Source organism: Myotis nattereri, assembly GCF_964212035.1.
Source record: "Myotis nattereri genome assembly, chromosome: 3".
Taxonomy (NCBI): Eukaryota; Metazoa; Chordata; class Mammalia; order Chiroptera; family Vespertilionidae; genus Myotis; species Myotis nattereri.
The window spans coordinates 178,362,049-178,382,504 of NC_138077.1; the positions used below are offsets into that span (position 1 = coordinate 178,362,049).

General features: G+C 35.9%; 1 protein-coding gene across 1 annotated transcript in view; it reads left to right on the forward strand.

Annotated features, from left to right (window-relative positions):
* Nucleotides 1-20,456, forward strand: part of USP24 (ubiquitin specific peptidase 24) — a gene marked incomplete at its 5' end in the record, with an annotated part of 128,613 nt that overhangs the window by 47,414 nt on the left and 60,743 nt on the right. Inside the window, 15 exons of the mRNA XM_081088466.1 lie at nt 407-565; nt 2,043-2,157; nt 2,357-2,460; nt 4,895-5,002; nt 5,197-5,292; nt 5,383-5,544; nt 5,737-5,781; nt 11,135-11,242; nt 11,888-12,037; nt 12,518-12,649; nt 13,239-13,350; nt 14,934-15,010; nt 15,941-16,081; nt 16,254-16,307; nt 17,515-17,630. Coding sequence (XP_080944592.1) covers nt 407-565; nt 2,043-2,157; nt 2,357-2,460; nt 4,895-5,002; nt 5,197-5,292; nt 5,383-5,544; nt 5,737-5,781; nt 11,135-11,242; nt 11,888-12,037; nt 12,518-12,649; nt 13,239-13,350; nt 14,934-15,010; nt 15,941-16,081; nt 16,254-16,307; nt 17,515-17,630 — 1,679 coding nt within the window. The remainder of the gene's footprint in view (nt 1-406; nt 566-2,042; nt 2,158-2,356; nt 2,461-4,894; nt 5,003-5,196; nt 5,293-5,382; nt 5,545-5,736; nt 5,782-11,134; nt 11,243-11,887; nt 12,038-12,517; nt 12,650-13,238; nt 13,351-14,933; nt 15,011-15,940; nt 16,082-16,253; nt 16,308-17,514; nt 17,631-20,456) is intronic.

The following is a 20,456-nucleotide window of genomic DNA, read 5'->3' on the forward strand; positions in this document are numbered from 1 at the left end:
AGCATAAATGGTTGGTGCTATCTCAGTCAATAGAATAAATATAGGGTTCTCAGTGACGACATTCAGAATTTTACTAACATGTTGATTTTAATGTAATTTGTATAGCAATGAAGAAGCTTTAAAATAATTCAGTACTAAAAGTTTATCCAAATTTGTTTAAAGCAGTTAAATATGCAACAACATGATTTATTTGTCTGCCTTGAATTTCTCACAGGATCCTTTCCTTTCCATTGCTCACCCATGTTGAGAAGCAAAATGCAGCTGATTGACCATGTGGAGTATCAGATAGCACAGACCATTGTTATTGAAAATGTCCTGTATTTCCTGTGTGTGTAAGAATTGGGATAAAAATGTTTTCATGTTTCCTTTTTTGTTTTTGTGTGTGTGTATGTGTTTTTCATAAAAGAGATTGGTTAGTATCCCCGAGCTTTTGTCTGCCATCAAGTTACTTTGCATGCGCTTCCAACCAGAACTGGTGACCGTAGTGGACGACCTTCGATTAGACATCCTACTGCGCATGCTGAAATCACCCCATTTTAGCGCTAAAATGAATTCCCTCAAAGAAGTAAGTTTTTCATTTGTTTCTAGAAGACTTAAAGCACAGACACTTTAAGTTCTGCCAAAACTTACGGTTATTATATAAAAATGTTGGGAAATGAACAATTTCTTGTAATCATACAAAAAAGGGATGTGATTATATGTGAAATGGTGTGTATGTTTATAATCTATGTATATAAAAGCCTAAGCGACCAGCGGACTGTTCGACCATTTGACCAGTAGCTATGAGGTGCACTGACCACCAGGGGGCAGACACTTAAGGCACAGGCATGGAAACATGGAACAGACTGAATCTCAGAGGGAAGGGGGAGGGTGAGAAGAGATTAACCAAAGATCTTACATGCATACTAGAGGTTTGGTGCATCCATGCACTGGTAGGGTACCTTGGCGTGGCCTGCAGAGATCAGGTTGAAACTGGCCCAGTGCACAGATTCATGCACTGGTGGGGTCCCTCGGCCTGGCCTGCAGGGATCGGGCTGAAACCAGCAGTCTGACATCCCCCAAGGGGTCCCAGATTGCGAGAGGGCACAGGCCTCTAATTATGTTAATAACGTGACTTTTTTAGATTATATTAAAAATTTGTTCTCTGAAATGTTTGAAATATTTGATGCTTTCGTGATATTTCCTAGAACATAATTTCTTGACATACACAGTTTGAGATTTATTTTTTAGCCTATGGGTACAATTCCTTTTATTATATTTCAAATGTGTTTACATAGTTGATTTTGGTGAGTGACAGATGGAACCAATAGAGTTGAGTTATAATAATTCCAATCTTTTTCCTTCAGTTTTGTATTAACTAAGATTCTTAGCTGCAAGTGAAATAAGCTCATCTTAAATCATCCTAGGCCAGCGGTCGCCAACTGGTCGTCTGCAGACTGCTGGTGGTCTGTGAGGTCTGAAAGGTTGGCGACCGCTGTCCTAGGCCATAGAGAAATTTAGTGGAAGAAGGCTGGGCTGTTTCATATGAACAAAGAATTGACTAGCCAAACCATGTAAGGGGCAGGAAGACATGTGGGCAACAAGAACAATTAGAATTCAAGACCTGACTGCATCCAAGACTCTTTCGAAGTCTTAATTCTGCTTTTCTGAGCTTGTTGGTTTTGTTGTTCCTCTACCGGCAGAGTAACATCCTTCATATGGTAGGAGCACCCTGGAGGGACTAGTACTTGCTCTTCGGTCCCAAGTATAGAATTTGGAGGACATGCCTTGATTAAAATTTGGGTCAGATGCTTATCCCTGAGGCAGTCAAGAGTGGCCCAGGAAGTCTGAGCCATGAGAATGGCTCCATACTTTTTAAAAAAGATATCACAAGTAATCTGTTTTGTCTGATAACTGGCCTTTGATATATTTTAGCTACTTGTCAGACCATATTGTAACACTATAAAAGTCACAGGATATGTATATATGTGAAGATTTTGATTATGCATATTTGCATTACTTTCCGTCAATAATCCTGGTGTGTTTTGTTTATTTGTTTTTAGGTAACCAAACTAATAGAAGATAGCACTTTATCCAAATCTGTGAAGAATGCTATAGATACAGACAGATTGTTAGATTGGCTAGTTGAAAACTCAGTTCTTTCAATTGCACTGGAAGGTAAGTTGCTTTTAAAATAATATTACCTCATACATAATTATAAATAATATTTTTGTATAAAAAAGGCTATGAAATTGTTGCTTTGATTAGCCTTTGAATAATCTTATAGAAAGTTAATATTGCTTTGAATTACTAGAATCATATTTACAAAGTCAGTGTTCACTGTACCTGCCTGCCCCTCTGCTGTTTCTTCTCTTAGGCAACATAGACCAAGCGCAGTACTGTGATCGTATAAAGGGAATTATTGAACTCTTGGGCAGTAAATTATCTTTAGATGAACTCACTAAAATTTGGAAGATACAGGTAAGTTAATTAGAGTTATTTTTGCTTTCACCTGACATTTTTATAATAATGAAAAGGAAGAGAATGGAGAGTAAGCAGGAAAATGGAACTTCAATCTTGCTTTAACCAGAGCAACTCTACTGAAATCTGTACAGTTTAGAGTTGCTATTAAGGCCGGCCAGTGTGCTCAGTGGTTGAGCATCGACCTATGAACCAGGAGGTCACAGTTCAGTTCCAGAATTGAACCCTGTAGAACACATGCCTGGGGTTATGGGCTCAATCCCCTATAAGGGTGTGCAGGAGGCAGCTGATCAATAATTCTCTCTTATCATTGATGTTTCTAGCCCTCACTCCTTCTCCCTTCCTCTCTGAAGTCAATAAAACTATATTTTTTTAAAAAAATAGAATTGCTATTAAGATTGTATATGTAAAAAGGATTCTTCTACTCAAAAGGTGTAAAGCTACTTACTGATCTAGTCTAGTCTTCTCATTTCTCAGATTGAAAAATGAAAAGCCTTACTGCAGGCTGTGTAGCAGTTAGTGGCAGAGCTAGGAATAGGTATGTCTTGTTTATCATTCCAGTCTTCTTTTTACTATATTTCTTTTCAGTATTCATTAATACAGTTTTCCCATTTAATTCTATTAAATGAGGATAGTAGTCATATTGAGTTTATAGATCTCATCTTACCAAAACTCTCAGCATCTGTGACAGAATCAGTTATACCCTTCATTCCTTTTTCCTTCACTTTGTTAATAGTCCATTCCCCTACTTTTCTGGCATTCCTTCTTAAGTCTCATTTACTAACTTATGTCTTCTACCTTGTGAATATGAGTTTTTTTCAAGTCTTAGTCTTTAGCCCTTTTTCATTATATAATCCTGCACTAGTCAATTTCATCTACACCCCCCCCCCCCCCCATGACTTCCACTACATTTGGATGCTGCTGACTCTCAGAATTACTAGTATATCTCCAATTCACACCTCTTCTTAGAGCTCCCGGGCAGTATACCTAAATACCTGTTACACCTTTACCTGTGTTATCTCATAGGCATCTCAAATTCAACATGGCCAAGCCTAGTAATTTTCCAGTCTACTTCAGTAATGGTAGTATTCTTCATCTAGTTGCTAAGCCAAAATGAAACCTGGAGCTCACCTTGGCTATCTCTACTGTATCAGTCAGAATCCAGTCAGGAAACAGAAACCGTGCTAGGTATCTCAGAGGGAATTGAATATAGGGCATTGTTTGCAAAGATATTGCTAGGACAGAAGAACAAAAAGGGAAGTATAAATGTTGGAACAACAAAACATGAAAAGGGATATTAAGTCCAAGGAAGGGAAGCTGTTTTGGGAGGTTATTTCACTGCACGTGCTAAACTGTCAAAGAGGCGATACCGCCACCAGGGCTCCGGAATCCCTGCTGCCACAAATGTCAGCACCTGCATCCAGTCCCCAAGCACAAACCAGATACACTTTTTTCTTCCTCCTGCCTGCTCATCTCCCAGGAGTGCCTCACATTGCTAGAACATAATGGGAGCACAGCTGGCAGAGGAAATGTCATTTTCAGGCTCCCAGCCTGGCTGGCATTACATAACAGACTATAGAAAGTTTAGGTGTAAGACTGAAAAAAAAAAAAAACCTGAATTTTATTTCCCATGTCTTGACCTTACTTGAATATGGTCATAATTTTGTTTTGTAAGTTTTGAATTCACACAGATTGAGGATTAGAGACCATGATATATATTTTATTTATCCCTGCTACATTCAGGAAGTGTGTGTTTAGTAGATACTGAGCAAATCTTCTATAATAATAAAAGTGTAATAGCTAATTAGATCTGACATCCTTCTGGATGACCTTCTGGATGAAGCCAGGACGGAGGGAAGCCCGGGTCCTGGGTGCCAGAGGGAAGCTGGTGTCGGCAGCAGGGGGAAGGAAGGCCTATTCTTGCACGAATTTTGTGCATCGGGCCTCTAGTTGTTGTGTAATTGAATATTTAAAAGCCCTCCTACTTTTCAAAGCTCTCACATAGTGAATAGTGAGGCATGACAGAATTGTGATTGAGGCTATAAAGTGAATTTCAACATAAGGTCAACAATGGGGTCTACATCCCTGAAGCAGAGACTAACTGCTCATGGAATAAATAAATATTCATTGAAGTCATAAAATATCTATGAGCAAAATTAAAAATGAGGCAGATAAAACTCTTCAACTGAGGCAATCAAGCTCATTTATGAAAAGTGAGAATGATTGTCTTGTAAAGTAATTAAAGATTTAATGCTGCTAGAAATTTAAACAAGACCAACTGGTAACCATTAATAATGTTTGCTTCATAGTCTTGCCAGTATTATCATGGAAGTGAATGCTGATTAGACTCTTTTGCTTCTATAAACTACCAGGGAGAAGACTTGTTTTTTTCCAAGTTCCAAGACCTAACTTTCTCCCAATGTCTCCTTTCTAGTCAGGACAATCATCTACTGTGATCGAGAATATTCATACTATTATTGCTGCTGCAGCTGTCAAGTTTAATTCAGATCAGCTCAACCATTTGTTTGTTCTCATTCAGAAGGTATGTGCCAATCAAATATCCTTTCACGTTTTTCTAAAATAAGCTTATTTTGAGGTTTGCCCCCCCCAAATTAGTAGTGTTTAAATGTACTCTTTTTACTTTATTAAACATTTTTAGTTCAAATTTTAAGTTTTGCATTTTGCCAGTTTGATGACACTGTGTAGTGTACTGATTCTTGTCTTTCTGTTTTACAGAGCTGGGAGACCGAGAGTGATAGAGTAAGACAGAAGCTATTGAGCCTGATTGGACGGATAGGCCGGGAAGCTCGCTTTGAGACCACTTCTGGAAAGGCAGGGAAATCCAGTGGATTTTTCTATCTACAAATACTTAAAGCAGTTTCCTTGTGTATTGGCTGGCTTATCATATGAGTATTATTGTAGGTGTTAGATGTACTCTGGGAACTGGCTCATCTTCCAACACTGCCCAGCAGCCTCATTCAGCAAGCTTTGGATGAACACCTGACAATCCTTAGTGACGCGTATGCAGTGAAAGAAGCGATCAAGAGGAGCTACATCATCAAGTGCATAGAAGATATTAAAAGGGTTGGTTTTATGTTTGATCTGGTTTTGTCAGAACAATAGTTCTGTCTGAGAATTAGAGTCAGATAATTTTCCTCCTCTATTATATAATTTAAACTAAATGTCTTCTGGAAGCTTTTACCTTTAGAATCCAAGATTGGGACATTATAACTACTTTACCAAGTCACTTATATTTTTCTTAAAACAATTTTTCAGCCTGGAGAATGGTCAGGTTTGGAAAAAAAGAAGGATGGATTCAAGGTAAGAATTTGCAGATGGAACCAACTAAAAGGTATACTAATTTAATAATTTTAAAAAATAAATTGTATTATAATTTAAAAATAATGTGTTTTAGTATTTCTTAGACTAATGTGCAATACAAATCGCTATTTAAATATTTATGACCTGTGCTTTATTATTTACAGCTTGAGTTATTGATTCTCGGGGGGAGGAGGGAATATCCAGAATCAGATTCAGAGTAGTTTTATTATGTTATTTTCATAAAATTAAAAGAGCTTCAACTTTTTAAAATTTTTTAAAATTTTTAAAATTAATTCCAAAGTGTGGACAGCTTAAATAAGTACAGTGGATTCTAAGTAAATATGACCATTTTTCTCCCATGGAGGAACATTTATAGAGTAAGAAGGAGAGAGAGAAAGTGAGAAATTTCCTTCAGTGCTGGCACACGGTCATTTTTTTAGGTGCTTGATTTAGATGTGTTCCTAAAGTACCTCCTTAGACAAACAGTGAATGGGTGAGTGTCTGCTGCTGGGACTCCATTTTAGAAGGTAGGTTTGGGCAGTGACTGCAAGAGGGACTGGCTCTGTACAAGCCCTACCCTGCAGGGCTCTGGCCTCAGGTTCCAGTGGACTCTGGACTGTCCTTTAAAAGGGTAGTTAGCAGAGGAAGCAGTGGTCATTGCTGCTCTCCTGTTGCTCCTGTCCTCAGATGTCTAGTCTCTCCTCTGAGAGGGCTGATCACAGTGGCCGCTCACTGGACACACACCCGGTGTTGCAATGGCCCTGGTCATAGGAGCAGTGTCCTCCTCCTACGGAGGCCCTGAGGTTGCCCGGACCAAACGTAAGCCTAGCAGCCAGAGGGATTTCATTTCACTGTTAACATAAAAGGTTTTGGTAAATAGTTAATGGCTTAGTAATTTTGTTGGTAAATCATTTTTCTTAGCTTTCACTAAGAAGTATTTCTTTAAAGATCTTGACTACTGTTGATTGTCATTGGTATACTAGGAGATTCTTAGTTCTTATTAAGAGGTTTTGGTGATTCAGTGGGCTTTTATTGTCTTATTTATATTTGGTCCTAAAGTTTAGTTGGGGGCATTTAAAAACTTGGTGTTTTATATTTCTGACATTGGAATTTCATCAAGTGAATTTTTTGCATATTGTCTAGCTTCAGAGATTGTTTAAAAGTTATTCACAAACGGGCTGGTGGTGCTCTGGTTATGAGGAATTACTTCTTTAATTCAACAGCATTGCTCTCTTCCTACTCAGATACAATTGGAATGTTTCCAGTTTTCTCAGCTCAGCCTTTCAGATAATTTAGCAGCCTCTGTCTTTATGATTGAAACTAATCCAGAGTTACGTAAGAAGTTTTAGGTCCTTCACTAATAATAGTAAGAGGAAAAGGATATCCATAAAAAAATGGTCTTTTCTTCTTAGTAACATGTATATTTCTTTATAGAAAATGAAGGTTAAAGCTGAAGGGACTTCTTCCCCCTCCAGGAAAATGACTTTTAAACCCAGAAAATACCTTCCTGATCTCTGTTCCTTCCTCATTACAGCTAAGCACTACTTAGCTCTTCCAGCCAGTAGCTTCACTACATCTTTATTGCTTCTCTTTGCAGTCACTTCATTCATGTCTGTTGTTTCATGACAAAACTCAAAAAGTAATAGGGAGAATTTTGGAGTTATTTTGTGAGTCTTGAAAAGAATATTCTTCCTTTTATTTCCCACTGCTCCCAGTAAAGAAATCCTGATGTATCATTATTTTATTCCAAATAATAATATCTTGCATTTATATGGCACTTTTCAGTTGACTAAGTGCTTTTACAGATGTTCTTTTAAAGTGCACGTGGCTGAAGGGGGGCAGTGGGAAGATCTAAGCCCCTGGACATGACCCAGGCGGGGCGATGTATATCCTGCCACTAAAGGTGTTTTCTGTGCTATGCCCTTTCCTGCCAGGCAGCAAGGTGGGCTGACTGGGGATTATGTCTCCCTGCCAGGCTCCACAGAAACTAAGCAAAGGGTAAGACAAGACCACCCACCTCTTCCTCCCCCTCCCCTCAGCTACCTATTTCCCCAACTGGTTCCCTTTGCCCCTGCTTTTGACACTCTTAAAATTCCCAAGTTCCACTGTTGTGTTCAGAAATTCTGACCTTTATTTCTTAACTTTATTTTTCTGTAGATTCTGCCAGGATACCCTTGGCTTCCTTGGTCCTCTTTCTTTTGCTTCCTTTATACCTTCCACTGTCTACCCCAACCCTCTCCATCTTATTTCACTTCTTTTTTCCTTCAATTAAAAAGTTTAAATGTACTCATCCAAAAAAATTACTAAACCAAAAAAAAACCATTTTTACTTAATTAGTGATATTTGCATATTCCTTAAGTCATTATCTCAAGGCCTCCTAGTTCAATGCCTGGCAGCCTTTCAGTAAATGTTGCTCCCCTTCCTCTTACTTCCTCCCCTTCACCCTTCAAATACACTAAAAGTGTTGCCCATAGTTGAGTGGCCTCTATTTGCCAAAACACGTAACTGAAAGTAAATGTAGCAAGATGTCCTCAGTACAGTCTCATAGTGATGTGGTTAGGACAGGGGGAAATACTTTTTAAAAAATGTTCTCTCATGTAAAAACTTCTACTTTAATTCTAGATAAATTGCAAGGTCTGGATAAATAAGACAAATGAGCAAGTGGGGATCTTCAGCTTTGAGAAGAGAGAACTCTAGAAAGAATATGAAAGCTTTCTGTAGATACTGGGAGGATTGTTACAGAGAAGTTTTATTCAACTTTACTTTTATGGCTTCAAAGAAGTTATGGGAAGGCATGTTTCAGTATGATAGATCAATAAACTTTAGTGAGAATAGCCTGAAGTAGAACACTGCCTCCTGAGGTCCTCATCACTAGAAACACTGGGAGACTAACTGGTCACTTCACAGCAGTGAAAAGAGGGATCTAGGCATAGATTTGCAGGCCAAACTAGTTAACTCCCACTTATGAAGCTCAGCTCCCTCATTAGATATTATCAGGTATGTTTATTTTAATGTTCACCATAATCTTTGCCTCTTTTATAAGTGGAGAAGAGTAACTTAAATTTTTCTTGTAACTTAGCAACATAACGTCATAGATATGATAGAATAAATAATATCTGTCCTGTTTGCTAAACTTTAGAAAGGTCATATCAGAAATACTTTTTAAATTCTAGTTTTATCTTTTTGTGTGTTTTTTTAAATTTATTTGATAATGCGCTACCTTCAAAGAATAATTTTTAATGTCAAAAGTATTCTAATCCTAATTGACTTAATTGGTCATAATACTTTTTAATATATTAATTATTTGCTAATTTTATGTCCTTATGTTTGTAATCCTCTTAGAAGGTCTCAGTTTATTTTAGGCCTAAGAATTAGCCTAAACTGCCATTTTTCAACTTCTATATTTTAGAAATATTCTAGCTAGTCTTGCAAATTTGGCCTTTAATACAGAGTATGGCAAAAGTAGGCTTACACTTATGAGTACACAAAACATATTCTTATGTTATTAATTATTGTGTTATTTTCATTACAACTGTAGACCTACTTTTCCCCATCCTGTATATACTTTATTTCTCTGATTCTAAGATGCAAGAGTTAATAAGTTTATAAAGAAGTAAAAGAGAAACTACATTTCACTTTTATCATACATTTGTTTAGATTCAGAGTTTGCCTCAGCTTCCTTTTGACCAGTATGTACAGCTTCACTGTGGCACACTACTTTTCCTTAGCTATAATCGTGGTTTTGACCTCTTTGAAATCTTTAAGATTGACTGTATAATTTTGAGGCATGTTGAAGAGTATGGAGTTTTGTGTCCTTGTCCTTTCTCATAAAATTCAAGCTGCTTTTTTACTTCATTAAATTGTGTATACTACACGCTAAACAACTTCTCTTGAATTAAGGTACACCTTTGGACAGAGAGGCCTTTAGTGCTGAGTGGTACAGCCCTTCACAGGGTATGAGTCTGTCACACAAAATTCTCCTGGCTTTGGAAAATGCTTTATTCTGAGACCACTAGCAGTTTTCTTTGCTTTTAATTGAATTGTGGACATGACACGGTAGTCAGTTTTACATTATCGTGTAATCTTTTTGTAACATTTAAAGTTAAGAAACCTTCATTGGTTGGTGTTTCCTATACCAAGTGATAAATAAACGGAGAGGTAGAGGAACAGATAACTTTCTATACAGCTAAATTTGCACATACTCAAGTAAGGACAACTGTATCAAAACTTACTCCTATGTTTAGAGGCTAAGTTTCTTTTGACATAGTTGTAAGAAGCATCAATTTCAGAACTTGTTGAAATTTATAAAACTTGTATCTTAGAATCCAGGAAATATGGTATTGGTTGATTGATTGGCTAGTTTCTAGGAAAGCCAATTGTTTTGGCAATAGAGCTCTCTTATTTACATATTCAGTAGTAGGATGTTTTTCTACAAAGGACATCAAAAGTTTTTCCCCCCCATAGGGCTCTTCATGTTATAGAAAGACTTGAAGAAGCAAAGCTTAAAAAAAATTAGCCTGTAAAGTAAATATTCAGGACTTAAACTTTTACTTAGTTTCTTGGATTTAATTGATCAGTTGATTTTAGTGTTTAACCTAATATTCTTATAAACTTTATAATGAAATCTCATAGTTTGAAGATACTATTTATTAAAAAGCAATTCTCTTTTTAAAGATAGAACTTCAGACTTTTCAGATATGTATTATGAAAATCTGGATTGTCTGTACCCGTTTCAAAAATAATACCTTTAAAAGTGTTTTGAAAAATATAAAGTATAAGTATAAAGTGGCTATAGTAATTAATATAAATAGAACTATCTCTGATAAAATTGTTTAAACTAGGAAATACAAGCAGATTGTGAATATTTCCTTTAATATTTAGACCACTATCAGTATCTTGATCATATCATTGGTATCTTAATCGTATAATTATAGAAAACTATGTTTTTATACCATTTTACTTATCAGCCAGTTCTGTCTTATCCAAGATAAGCTTTTGCCATCAATTTATTTTATTATCTCAACATGTCCTAGCAGCCTATGCTACTTAATCTATCCTTTGAAGTTGCTAATTCCTTGTTGTCTGTTTTTTGCTGACGTACCCCTGTACATTTGCTGTCACTTCACATCCACTCCTGTTTGCAGTTCTTGGCCTTAGGAAATTGCATGCAGAATAAGAAGCTGAAGACTGAATTATGAATGCATGATATAAGCTATAAATGAGCAATGTGAGGAGAAAAATAATAGAATGTGCAATAGTGAAGCCTAATTGACTTGGACATTTTTTATAGCTAATAAGTTTTGTCTGCCATTTATTTTTAAATTTAATTTATGTAACTTCTTTTTAACTCTAGTCATCTCAGCTTAACAATCCCCAGTTTGTATGGGTGGTACCAGCTTTGCGTCAGCTCCATGAAATCACCCGTTCATTCATAAAACAAACCTATCAAAAGCAAGACAAGGTAAGAGTATAGTATAGCCAAGTCTGATTATCATACAGTTGTTTCTTAACTTTTTATAATAACAAAACATGAATAAGATTGCTGAGTCTTGTCACTATTTTACATTTTATGGTTATTAATGTAATTCATTTGTATTATTTAATAATTTTGAGTTTAAACATCATTCTGCTTTCATTTCTATGGAGCTTTTCTTTTTATGTATCCTTCACTCATTTTTACTTCCTTTTATTACCTATATATTAACATCATTAGGCCAGTTTTTAAAAGTTAGAATGGTATTTTAGAAATTTGCTTGAAAAGACTCAAAGGTTTACTTTATATTACAAAAAAATTAGTGTGACTATGGAGCTAGAACTTCCTCAATGTAATAGACTTGAGAAGAAAAATCTGGATAGTTTTGTTGAAAGAGTTCTTTATAAAAGAAAAATAATATTTTTTAGAAGCAAAATTTAGCAGAGGAGTTTATTAATTCCCTAGTAAGTGTACATACCAGATTGATTTTATTTACTTTCATGTAAGAAATGTGAGTGAAGAAATCATGTTTGCTATCACTCACCTAGGATTACTTGCTAACAGAAGTTTGTATTAAAATGATAAAATAACTAAATTTTCATACCATTTTTGTTTTTGGTTGTTTTTGCCAAGAGCATTATTCAAGACTTGAAGAAAAATTTTGAAATAGTGAAATTGGTAACGGGAAGTTTGATAGCTTGTCATCGGCTTGCAGCAGCCATGGCTGGACCTGGAGGCTTGACTGGTTCAACACTAGTGGATGGCCGATACACTTACCGGGAGGTGGGTATTGGCACTGTGCTTTTATTTCAAGATTTACAATGTTCATTTGGACTTTTTGCGCTAAGAACTGCATTATGATAAAGTAATAAAAATAGACATCTTTTCTTTGACTTTGACATGAAATACTAATTGTCAATTCTGTAGATAGTTGTTTTTGTTTTCAAATCAATTGATTAGTAGTAGTATTTTTTTAAGTTAGGGAAAAAAAATCTTAACTGACTGGTTGTGAGTTTATGATGTTTTACTTTTTGAGATTGCTGAAACCATATTTTATTATCTAAAGTCAACTGAATTTTTAATAGACTTGAAGTAGCTTCTACTATGTTGTACTGTCAGCTTGTAAACAGATTTCTCACATTTACCATAAATTATATGGAAAAGCATTAGATAGAACTGTTTTTTAAAGTTTTATTTTGTTTTTTAAATTTTGCTTTTAGTTATGAATGCCTGGAGTTCAATAATTATTATTTCTTTTTGCAGTATTTAGAAGCCCATCTAAAATTTCTGGCATTTTTCTTGCAAGAAGCTACTCTGTATTTGGGTTGGAATCGTGCCAAGGAAATCTGGGAGTGTCTTGTGACTGGCCAGGATGTTTGTGAATTAGATAGAGAGGTAAGAAGATGGTATTGTGGACAAAGTTATATCTTTTAGTGTGTTTTAGTTCCTGTCACATGAAACTAATTTTAAGTTACAAATAGAAAGCTGAGTTCGTTTAATGACATTTTACCCCAGAAACATCAAAGAAGAATGAAGGCCTAGACAGATTTTAGAACTATAATTAAACAGCGGAAAATACATTAAACCAGGAGCTCAACACCTGTTTTGACATTTACTAGCAGTGAATCGCTGTTTCTTCTTCTCATTTTATGGAATAATATTAACTACTTGATAGGATTGTTGAAAAGACTAAGTATGTGATAGTGCCTAGCACAATGCCTGGCTTCTTAATAAATGTTTGTGGAAAAACTCAAGTATAAAATTCTAAGAAAAGTGGGAATATATACATTATCTGTGGGAAAGCTTGCTAGTAACTTAATGCTTTATTTAGTCCAGAGTTCTAAGCATTTCCATTTTGAGTGGTATTTGGGCAATATAAATTTTTGAAGAATTACAACTAATTTATCTTTACTGTCCCAATTTGGAATATGTATTTTTCTGGAGTGGATTTTAGTTGTAGGGTAATATTTGTCTTGATCCACAGATGTGTTTTGAATGGTTTACAAAAGGGCAACATGACCTTGAGAGTGATGTTCAGCAGCAGCTCTTCAAGGAGAAGATTCTTAAATTGGAATCATATGAAATCACTATGAATGGTAGGAAAAAACACAGAATCATTTTTTCAGTTCTTTAAAAAATTGTATTCTTCCCTTCTAAGCCAACTTTCCAGAAGCAACCAAGCAGTATGGAATATGTTTATGTTTATACAGGGTGCCCCACAAAAAATGTATACATACTTAAATATTTATACACATTTTGAAAATGAAATGTATTTTTAATAAGCACTGCCTTTATAATTCTGTTTGTGTACAGTTTTGTTCCTGTCACATGATAAATTCTTTTCTGTATAAATGTTATCTTATAATTAGTTTTTTAAATCATATGGCCTGATAACTCAAATTGCCAAAATTGTCTTTTTATGAAGTTACTTAGAACAAAAAGGATTCATTTAAAGTCAAAATTTCTCAAAGTATAGAAATCTTCCTTTTGGGTGTTTATTTTAACTGAAATTTTTTATTGATATATAATTTATATACCATAAAGTTCACTTTTTAAAAGTGTAAAATCAGTGGCTTTTAGTATATGCACAAAGTTGTGCAACCTTCACCACTTTTTAATCTCAGAACATTTTCATCATCAAAGGAAATTCTGTACCTTTTAGCAGTCACTCCCCGTTCATCCCTACCCCCAGTCTCTAATCTAGTTTCTGTCTTTATGGACTCTCCTAATCTAAACATTTCATATAAGTGGAATTGTACAATATGGGTCTGGCATTTTTCATTATGCTGAGGCATGATAATTTCAAGGTTCACCCCAGGTTAGTTGTTGCATGTACTTCATTCCAGTTAGGCCAAATAATACTCCATTGTGAACCTATACCACATTTTGTTTATCCATTCATCAGTTGATGGACATTTGGGTTGTTAACACTCTCTGGCTATTAATCATGCTGCTACAAATATTCATGTACAAGTTTTGTGTGGACAAGAGGTTTTTATTTCTCTTGAGCATATATACCCAGGATGGAATTGCTATATCAGAAAATTAATATTTGAGGAACTACCAAACTTTTGCAGTGTGGCTGCACTATTTTATAATCCCACCAGCAATGTGTGAGAATTTCAATTTCTCTGCTTCCTCACCAGTACTTGTTAATGTCTATATTTTTTATTTTAGCCATCCTAGTGGGTATGAAGTGGTATCGCATGGTATTGATTTGCATTTCCCTGAAGACTAATGAGATTGACTCTTCATGTGTTTACCAGCCATTTGTATATATTTGGAGAAATGCCTATTCAAATCTATTGCCCATTTTTTAATTAGGTTATTTGTCTTTTTTTTGTTGTTGAGTTGTAAGAGTTCCTTATATATTCTGCATACCAGCTCCTTGTCAGAAATATGATTTCCAAATATTTTGTCCCATTCTATGGGTTGTCTTTTTACTTTCTTGACAGTCCTTTTAAGTACAAAAGTTTTTAATTTTGATTTAGTCCAGTGTATCTGTTTTTTCTTTGGTTACTTGTACTTTGGGGGACCATATCTAAGAAACCATTGCCTAATCCAAGGTCTTAAAAATTTGTGCCTATGTTTTGTCCTGAGTATTTTAGTTTCAGTCCTTGATATGCTTTTGAGTCTTTGCTTACAGTACAGGAATTTATTTGACATTCTCTAATTTCAGGTTTTAACTTATTTAAGACTTTTTTTGAAAATGTGAATCTCTGTGATCATCGATTGAAAAGACAAGGAGCTCAGTTGGTAAGTACATTATTCTCGAATCTGAATAATTTAAATAATCTGGTAAAATTTTATATTTAGCAAAAACATGTTATAAACATAGTGAAACATGAAGTTTTTTAAAAGACTGGGTATCCTTTGTCTGCTGTTTTCTGCATTGATGACAACTGACCTCTTAGATCCCTCTGCTTCTTACTGACCCGGGGCTGCCAGTGGCTTCCTGAGGCTAGGTCAGTGTAGAGTAGGTTAGTTCCATCTACACTTCCAACTCCTCAGACCCATCAACCCGCATATTCCTAACAAAGTAACAAAGTCTTCAGTTCTGAGATTGCAGTGGCAAGGACTTGGGGAGAAAAATTTAGGAGCAGACAATGAAGCAGGAAAATGATCTATAGAATGTGTACAGCTGTGTGTGTATATATATATATATATATATATATATATATATATATATATATACCCCTTTTAAAAGAAAGGCAAAAAGTAACTCTCTTTTCTAAGAACATTTCTTGACCTGGTTTCCTGGATGGTAAGAATTTTTACAAGACCTTTTAAGCCCTTGGGAAGTCTGAATTGAGCTCCAAGGAGTATTAACTACTTCTAGCTTGACTTCATTTTCTTCTGAAAAAAAGCTCCTGAGGATGGCACCCATCTCACGCTTTGCTAGTTCTGCATCAGTAGTTCAGTTGGGTAGATGTCTAGTATGGGTGTAGGTGTATGTGGAAAAAATCTTCTTCACATCTACTCTGGTTCCCTTGGGCATGGCCCAGTGTTTCTGTGGTTGGTTATCTTTTGTTTTAAGTTCCATATTGGTACAGTGGTGTTCTCATATAGTTAGATTTTTACAGCCTTAATTCATATTGAACTAAAGAGGTGTGAACTTACAGTGTAACAAAAAATAATTATAATTTTGTGACCTTGGTGTACTATTTTTTTTTTTCTTTTGAACAGTATGTAGAAAAGCTGGAATTGATAGGAATGGATTTCATTTGGAAAATAGCCATGGAATCACCTGATGAAGAAATTGCAAATGAAGCTATTCAGTTAATCATAAACTATAGTTACATTAATCTAAATCCTAGGTTAAAGAAGGTGGGTATCTACAGGAAGAAGGTAGTCAAACACAAAAGGGCAGAAGATTGTATTTACTTTTATTTATAAGTTAGCATGCCTAAAAATTGACTTCTTTATGTTGACATTTGTCCTTAATGATTACACCTAAATGCCAGACTAAGTTTAATTTCCATATACCTCTTACTTTTAGGATTCTGTATCATTGCATAAGAAATTCATTGCTGATTGCTATACAAGATTAGAAGTGAGTAGCAAATTTTATTTAACCTGTTTTTTAAATAAATGCTTTCTTTTTCTTTCCTTTTATAATTTTATATTTTGAGATCATGTATGTAGTTGCTATTTGTGGCTGGATCCTGTTGAAGAATCTGTGAACCAGCCATATTGTAATGCAGGGAGCAGATGCTTGCCTTGATGCCCCCACTACAAGTGTCTATAGGACATTTCTTCTTCTTCCTCCACCACCCTCTTCCCTGCTTTACCCACCTCCCTCTGAGGGTATAGGAACCTGTTTTCTGTCTTCGGGTCTGCTCCACTCCACATTTCCAATGGATTCTTTTCCTCCTTTTTACTTTTTGGTTCAGGACTTTTATACAAGCACTTTCTTCTTTTTCCATGCTTCCCATGTTTCACCTAGTTTATATTATAAATGCTATTAAAGGCCATACCAGGACACTCATTAGTAGGTGTTGTTGGTTGTCTTTCCCCCTAGAAAGCCTGCTGTGTAATTCATTTCACATGTAATGCCTTATTTCGAGCATGGTAAGTTAAAACATTGAACATTCATCTTCTTTCTTAATCTGTGCTTGTTTTTTATATCCAATAAAGAGTATTCCAAAAATATAAAGTGCTACTTCCCCCAAATGTTAATAAGTTAAACATTTTGGTGATGAGTATGTGCTAGAATATGTGTAGGATTTCCCAAGTCATGACTTCCATCCAGATAGGTCATCATAAAAAACATTTAGCCTGCCCGGTGTGAGTCAGTGGTTGAGTGTCAACCTGTGAAACAGAAGTCATGGTTCAATTCCTGGTCAGGGCATATGCCCAGGTTGGGGGCTCAATCCCTGTAGGGGGTGAGCAGGAGTCAGCCGATCAATGATTCTCATCATTGATGTTTCTATCTCTCCTCCCTTCCTCTCTGAAATCAAAAATATATTTAAAAAATACCTCTAAATGAGGTACCATGTATTAACATACATAAAATAGTTCTCAACTGGGAGTTATTTTGCCTCCCACAGTTCATGTGGCAGTGTCAGGAGACCTTTTTAGTTGTCACATTTTGAAGAATCCTACTGGCACCTGCTGGTAGAGGTCAGGGATATATATCCTGCTAAATATCCTACAATACCTGAGACAGTCTTCCACAACAGAGAAGTTTCCAGCCCAAAATGCCAATTGATCTGAGGCTGAGAAATCCTGATCTAGAATGATTATTTCTTATTTCACAGGCAGCCAGTTCAGCACTTGGCGGCCCCACTCTAACACATGCTGTGACCAGAGCAACAAAAATGCTTACAGCAACTGCCATGCCAACTGTAGCAACATCAGTTCAGTCTCCATATAGGTAAGTGATTGCAGAAGTTACAACAAATACACTATCTGTGTGTGTGTGTGTGTGTGTGTATGTGTGTGTAGACGCCGTAACATCACAACCCATCTACAAGTGGTGGAGAGCTACAGAAGGGGGCGGGGCAGCGAGCTAAGAGTGGTAGAGAGCTACCAGTGGCGGTGGGTGGGGTGGCCAGCTGAGGCAAGCGGCAGCAAGCTACTCGCACACGGATTCATGCACAGGGCTACAGTTTAAAAAATAATTGATACATTTTTTTCCCCTCCTATGGAGATCTCTCAATTGTTGATTTCTTCATTTTATTTCAAAACTTTGCAAACAGTCATGTCCTGGGAGATTATGTTTTCCATTATATATCCCCAAATTTGTATCTCTTGAAGATTTGTAGGTCATTATCATAACCACCCAAATATTACTCTGCTTCTACTCCTCTACCTAGTAGACAAGGTTTCTTTGTGGGTTTTTTATTCATTTAACTTTTTAAAACTGTGTAGTGAGTAATTTCTCTATTATGATGGAATAAAGATCCATTAATTAGAAGAAGAGTAATTTTTTAACGTTTTAAATATTTACTTACTTAGACATCTTACAAATTTTCTCCTTGAATAATCAAATCCAAAGCATTCATAGCATAAGCAAAATGAAGTGGAAGATGATGATTAATTAAAAGTGTACATTATAATATATTCACAGTTAAAATACTATTTACTTAAAATAATTTTTTAAAATAATGTTTTATGGGAACTTCATCCCCAAATATTTGTGTTAAAACGGAACTGACATTGTCTCTTAATCACATTGCTGTGTTTAGAGATTTCAATCAGTGAAATCTGAATTCAGTATTTGTTCCAGTTTTTTTGATATAGTAAGTAGAATAGATAAATATTTAGAAACATGAGATTGAAACAACTAGAACATTTTTGTGAGGCTTTATGAGTCTTCCATTACTGGTAAGCAGCACCAAATCAGTGATTCCCAGGAAACCTTGGCAAGAGCTCATAGAAGGTCTCTGCACCTCACTCTGCTGCCCTCTAGTGATGGGTACTCATACAGTCTCTCTCAACTCCTGGAATGTGTATATGTATTTTAATTTACAGTTGGGTATATTCCTTTTCATTTTATTTAGAAATGGAATCAAAACAATATCCTTGCTCACACTCTTTATCTTTTTAAAAATGAGTATTGTATAGTGATGTTTTATTAATGTGAAGGCAGCCAATAATACTCAACCCTCTAGAACCTCTTTTTTAAATGGCAGAAAGTGATTATTGAACTCATGATAAGAACACATTACATGGCTTTTGCATTCCCACATGTTTAGAAGTATCTCATAAATAGACTTTCACTAAGAATGTGCATTGAGAATTTCTAATTATATGTTTATAAATTGTAGTCCATCTATATGACCTAGATTCTCAATGATTCATTTGTCTGACAAACCAGAATAGAAATGCTTATATGAAATATTGGGGTTCATAAGTGTGTTTTTTCCTTTTTACTAAATGATTTTTACTGTAAATCATTTCATATTTGACTACAGAGCAAAACCACATAATTTTTAAATATTTTTATTATAAACTTTAAAAACAGTTAATAAGAATGTATAATATCAGTGTTGCATTTGAACCAGGACATTGTTTTTATATTATTTTACCAGTTTTGAAAGAACTTTTTAGTGACCATAATTGTTCCAGCTCAAGGGGGAGGAGCTGTTCTCTCAGCTTTCAGTGTGCTATGGTGATGTCTGCGGTTAATTCATTATTGAGCATAATTAAAACAGTGCACTCAACAATGCACTTATAGCACTTAGATATTTCCTAAAGATTTTCCATCTGAATATCAAATCTGGTTCCTGCTTATAGACTGAAAGAATTCAGAACTCTGTTAAATGTATTTAACAGAACTGTTAATATGTTATTTAACCAACTCTTTTCAAGTAAAATTTCCAATACTGCTAATCAAGTATTAGAAAACAGCAGTACCTCTTTTCAGTTTTAGAAATATACCTATTTGAAGTAGACTTTCTGGAATAGCAAATACTTAAAGGCAATTGGATTTTTCATCTCTCAGTGTGAACACATGTAGCATTCTCTTCAGTAAAGTTATGGAGCTGTGACTATGTAAGTGCTGGATATTGGAGTCAGTCCTATCAGATCATCCCTTGGTATTCAAGGCACCCTCTCCAATCCGGGACCCCTCGGGGGATGTCTGACTGCCAGGATCAGGCCTAAACCAGCAGTCTGACATCCCTCTCACAATCCTGGACTGCTGGCTCCTAACCGCCTCCCTGCCTGCCTGATCGCCCCTCACTGCCCCCCCTGCCGACCTGGTTGCCCCACACAGCCTGATGCTCAGTTGTTTGGTCGGCCCTCACTAACCGCCCCCTACTGGCCTGGTCGCTCCGTGCAGCCTATTCGGTCAGCCATTCGGTTGCAACAGTCACTTATGCTTTTATATAGATAGATGATGTAGTATTTGCATTAATTTATGTTTGCATGTAGGCTACAGCAGGGTATACCTACACATCACTTCATTTGTGTGGATTCAGGGTAGTGTTCAGTTCATGGCAAATTCAAATTTTGCATTTTGGAACTGTCTGGGATTTTGTTTTTTCAAGGTGTTTTGATCCACAGTTGGTTGAATCCACAATGCTAAACCCACAGATATGGAGGGCCGACTATATTTCACATGATAAGGAGTTCATAAGTCTGACTAAAAGAGACCTCAGGTCTCATTTTCAGAGTCTGTTAGAACTCCATGCTCCCTTGCTGTGTGTTTTCTGTCCCAGAGATGGTTATGTCTCCTATGTGTTGATTTCTTAAG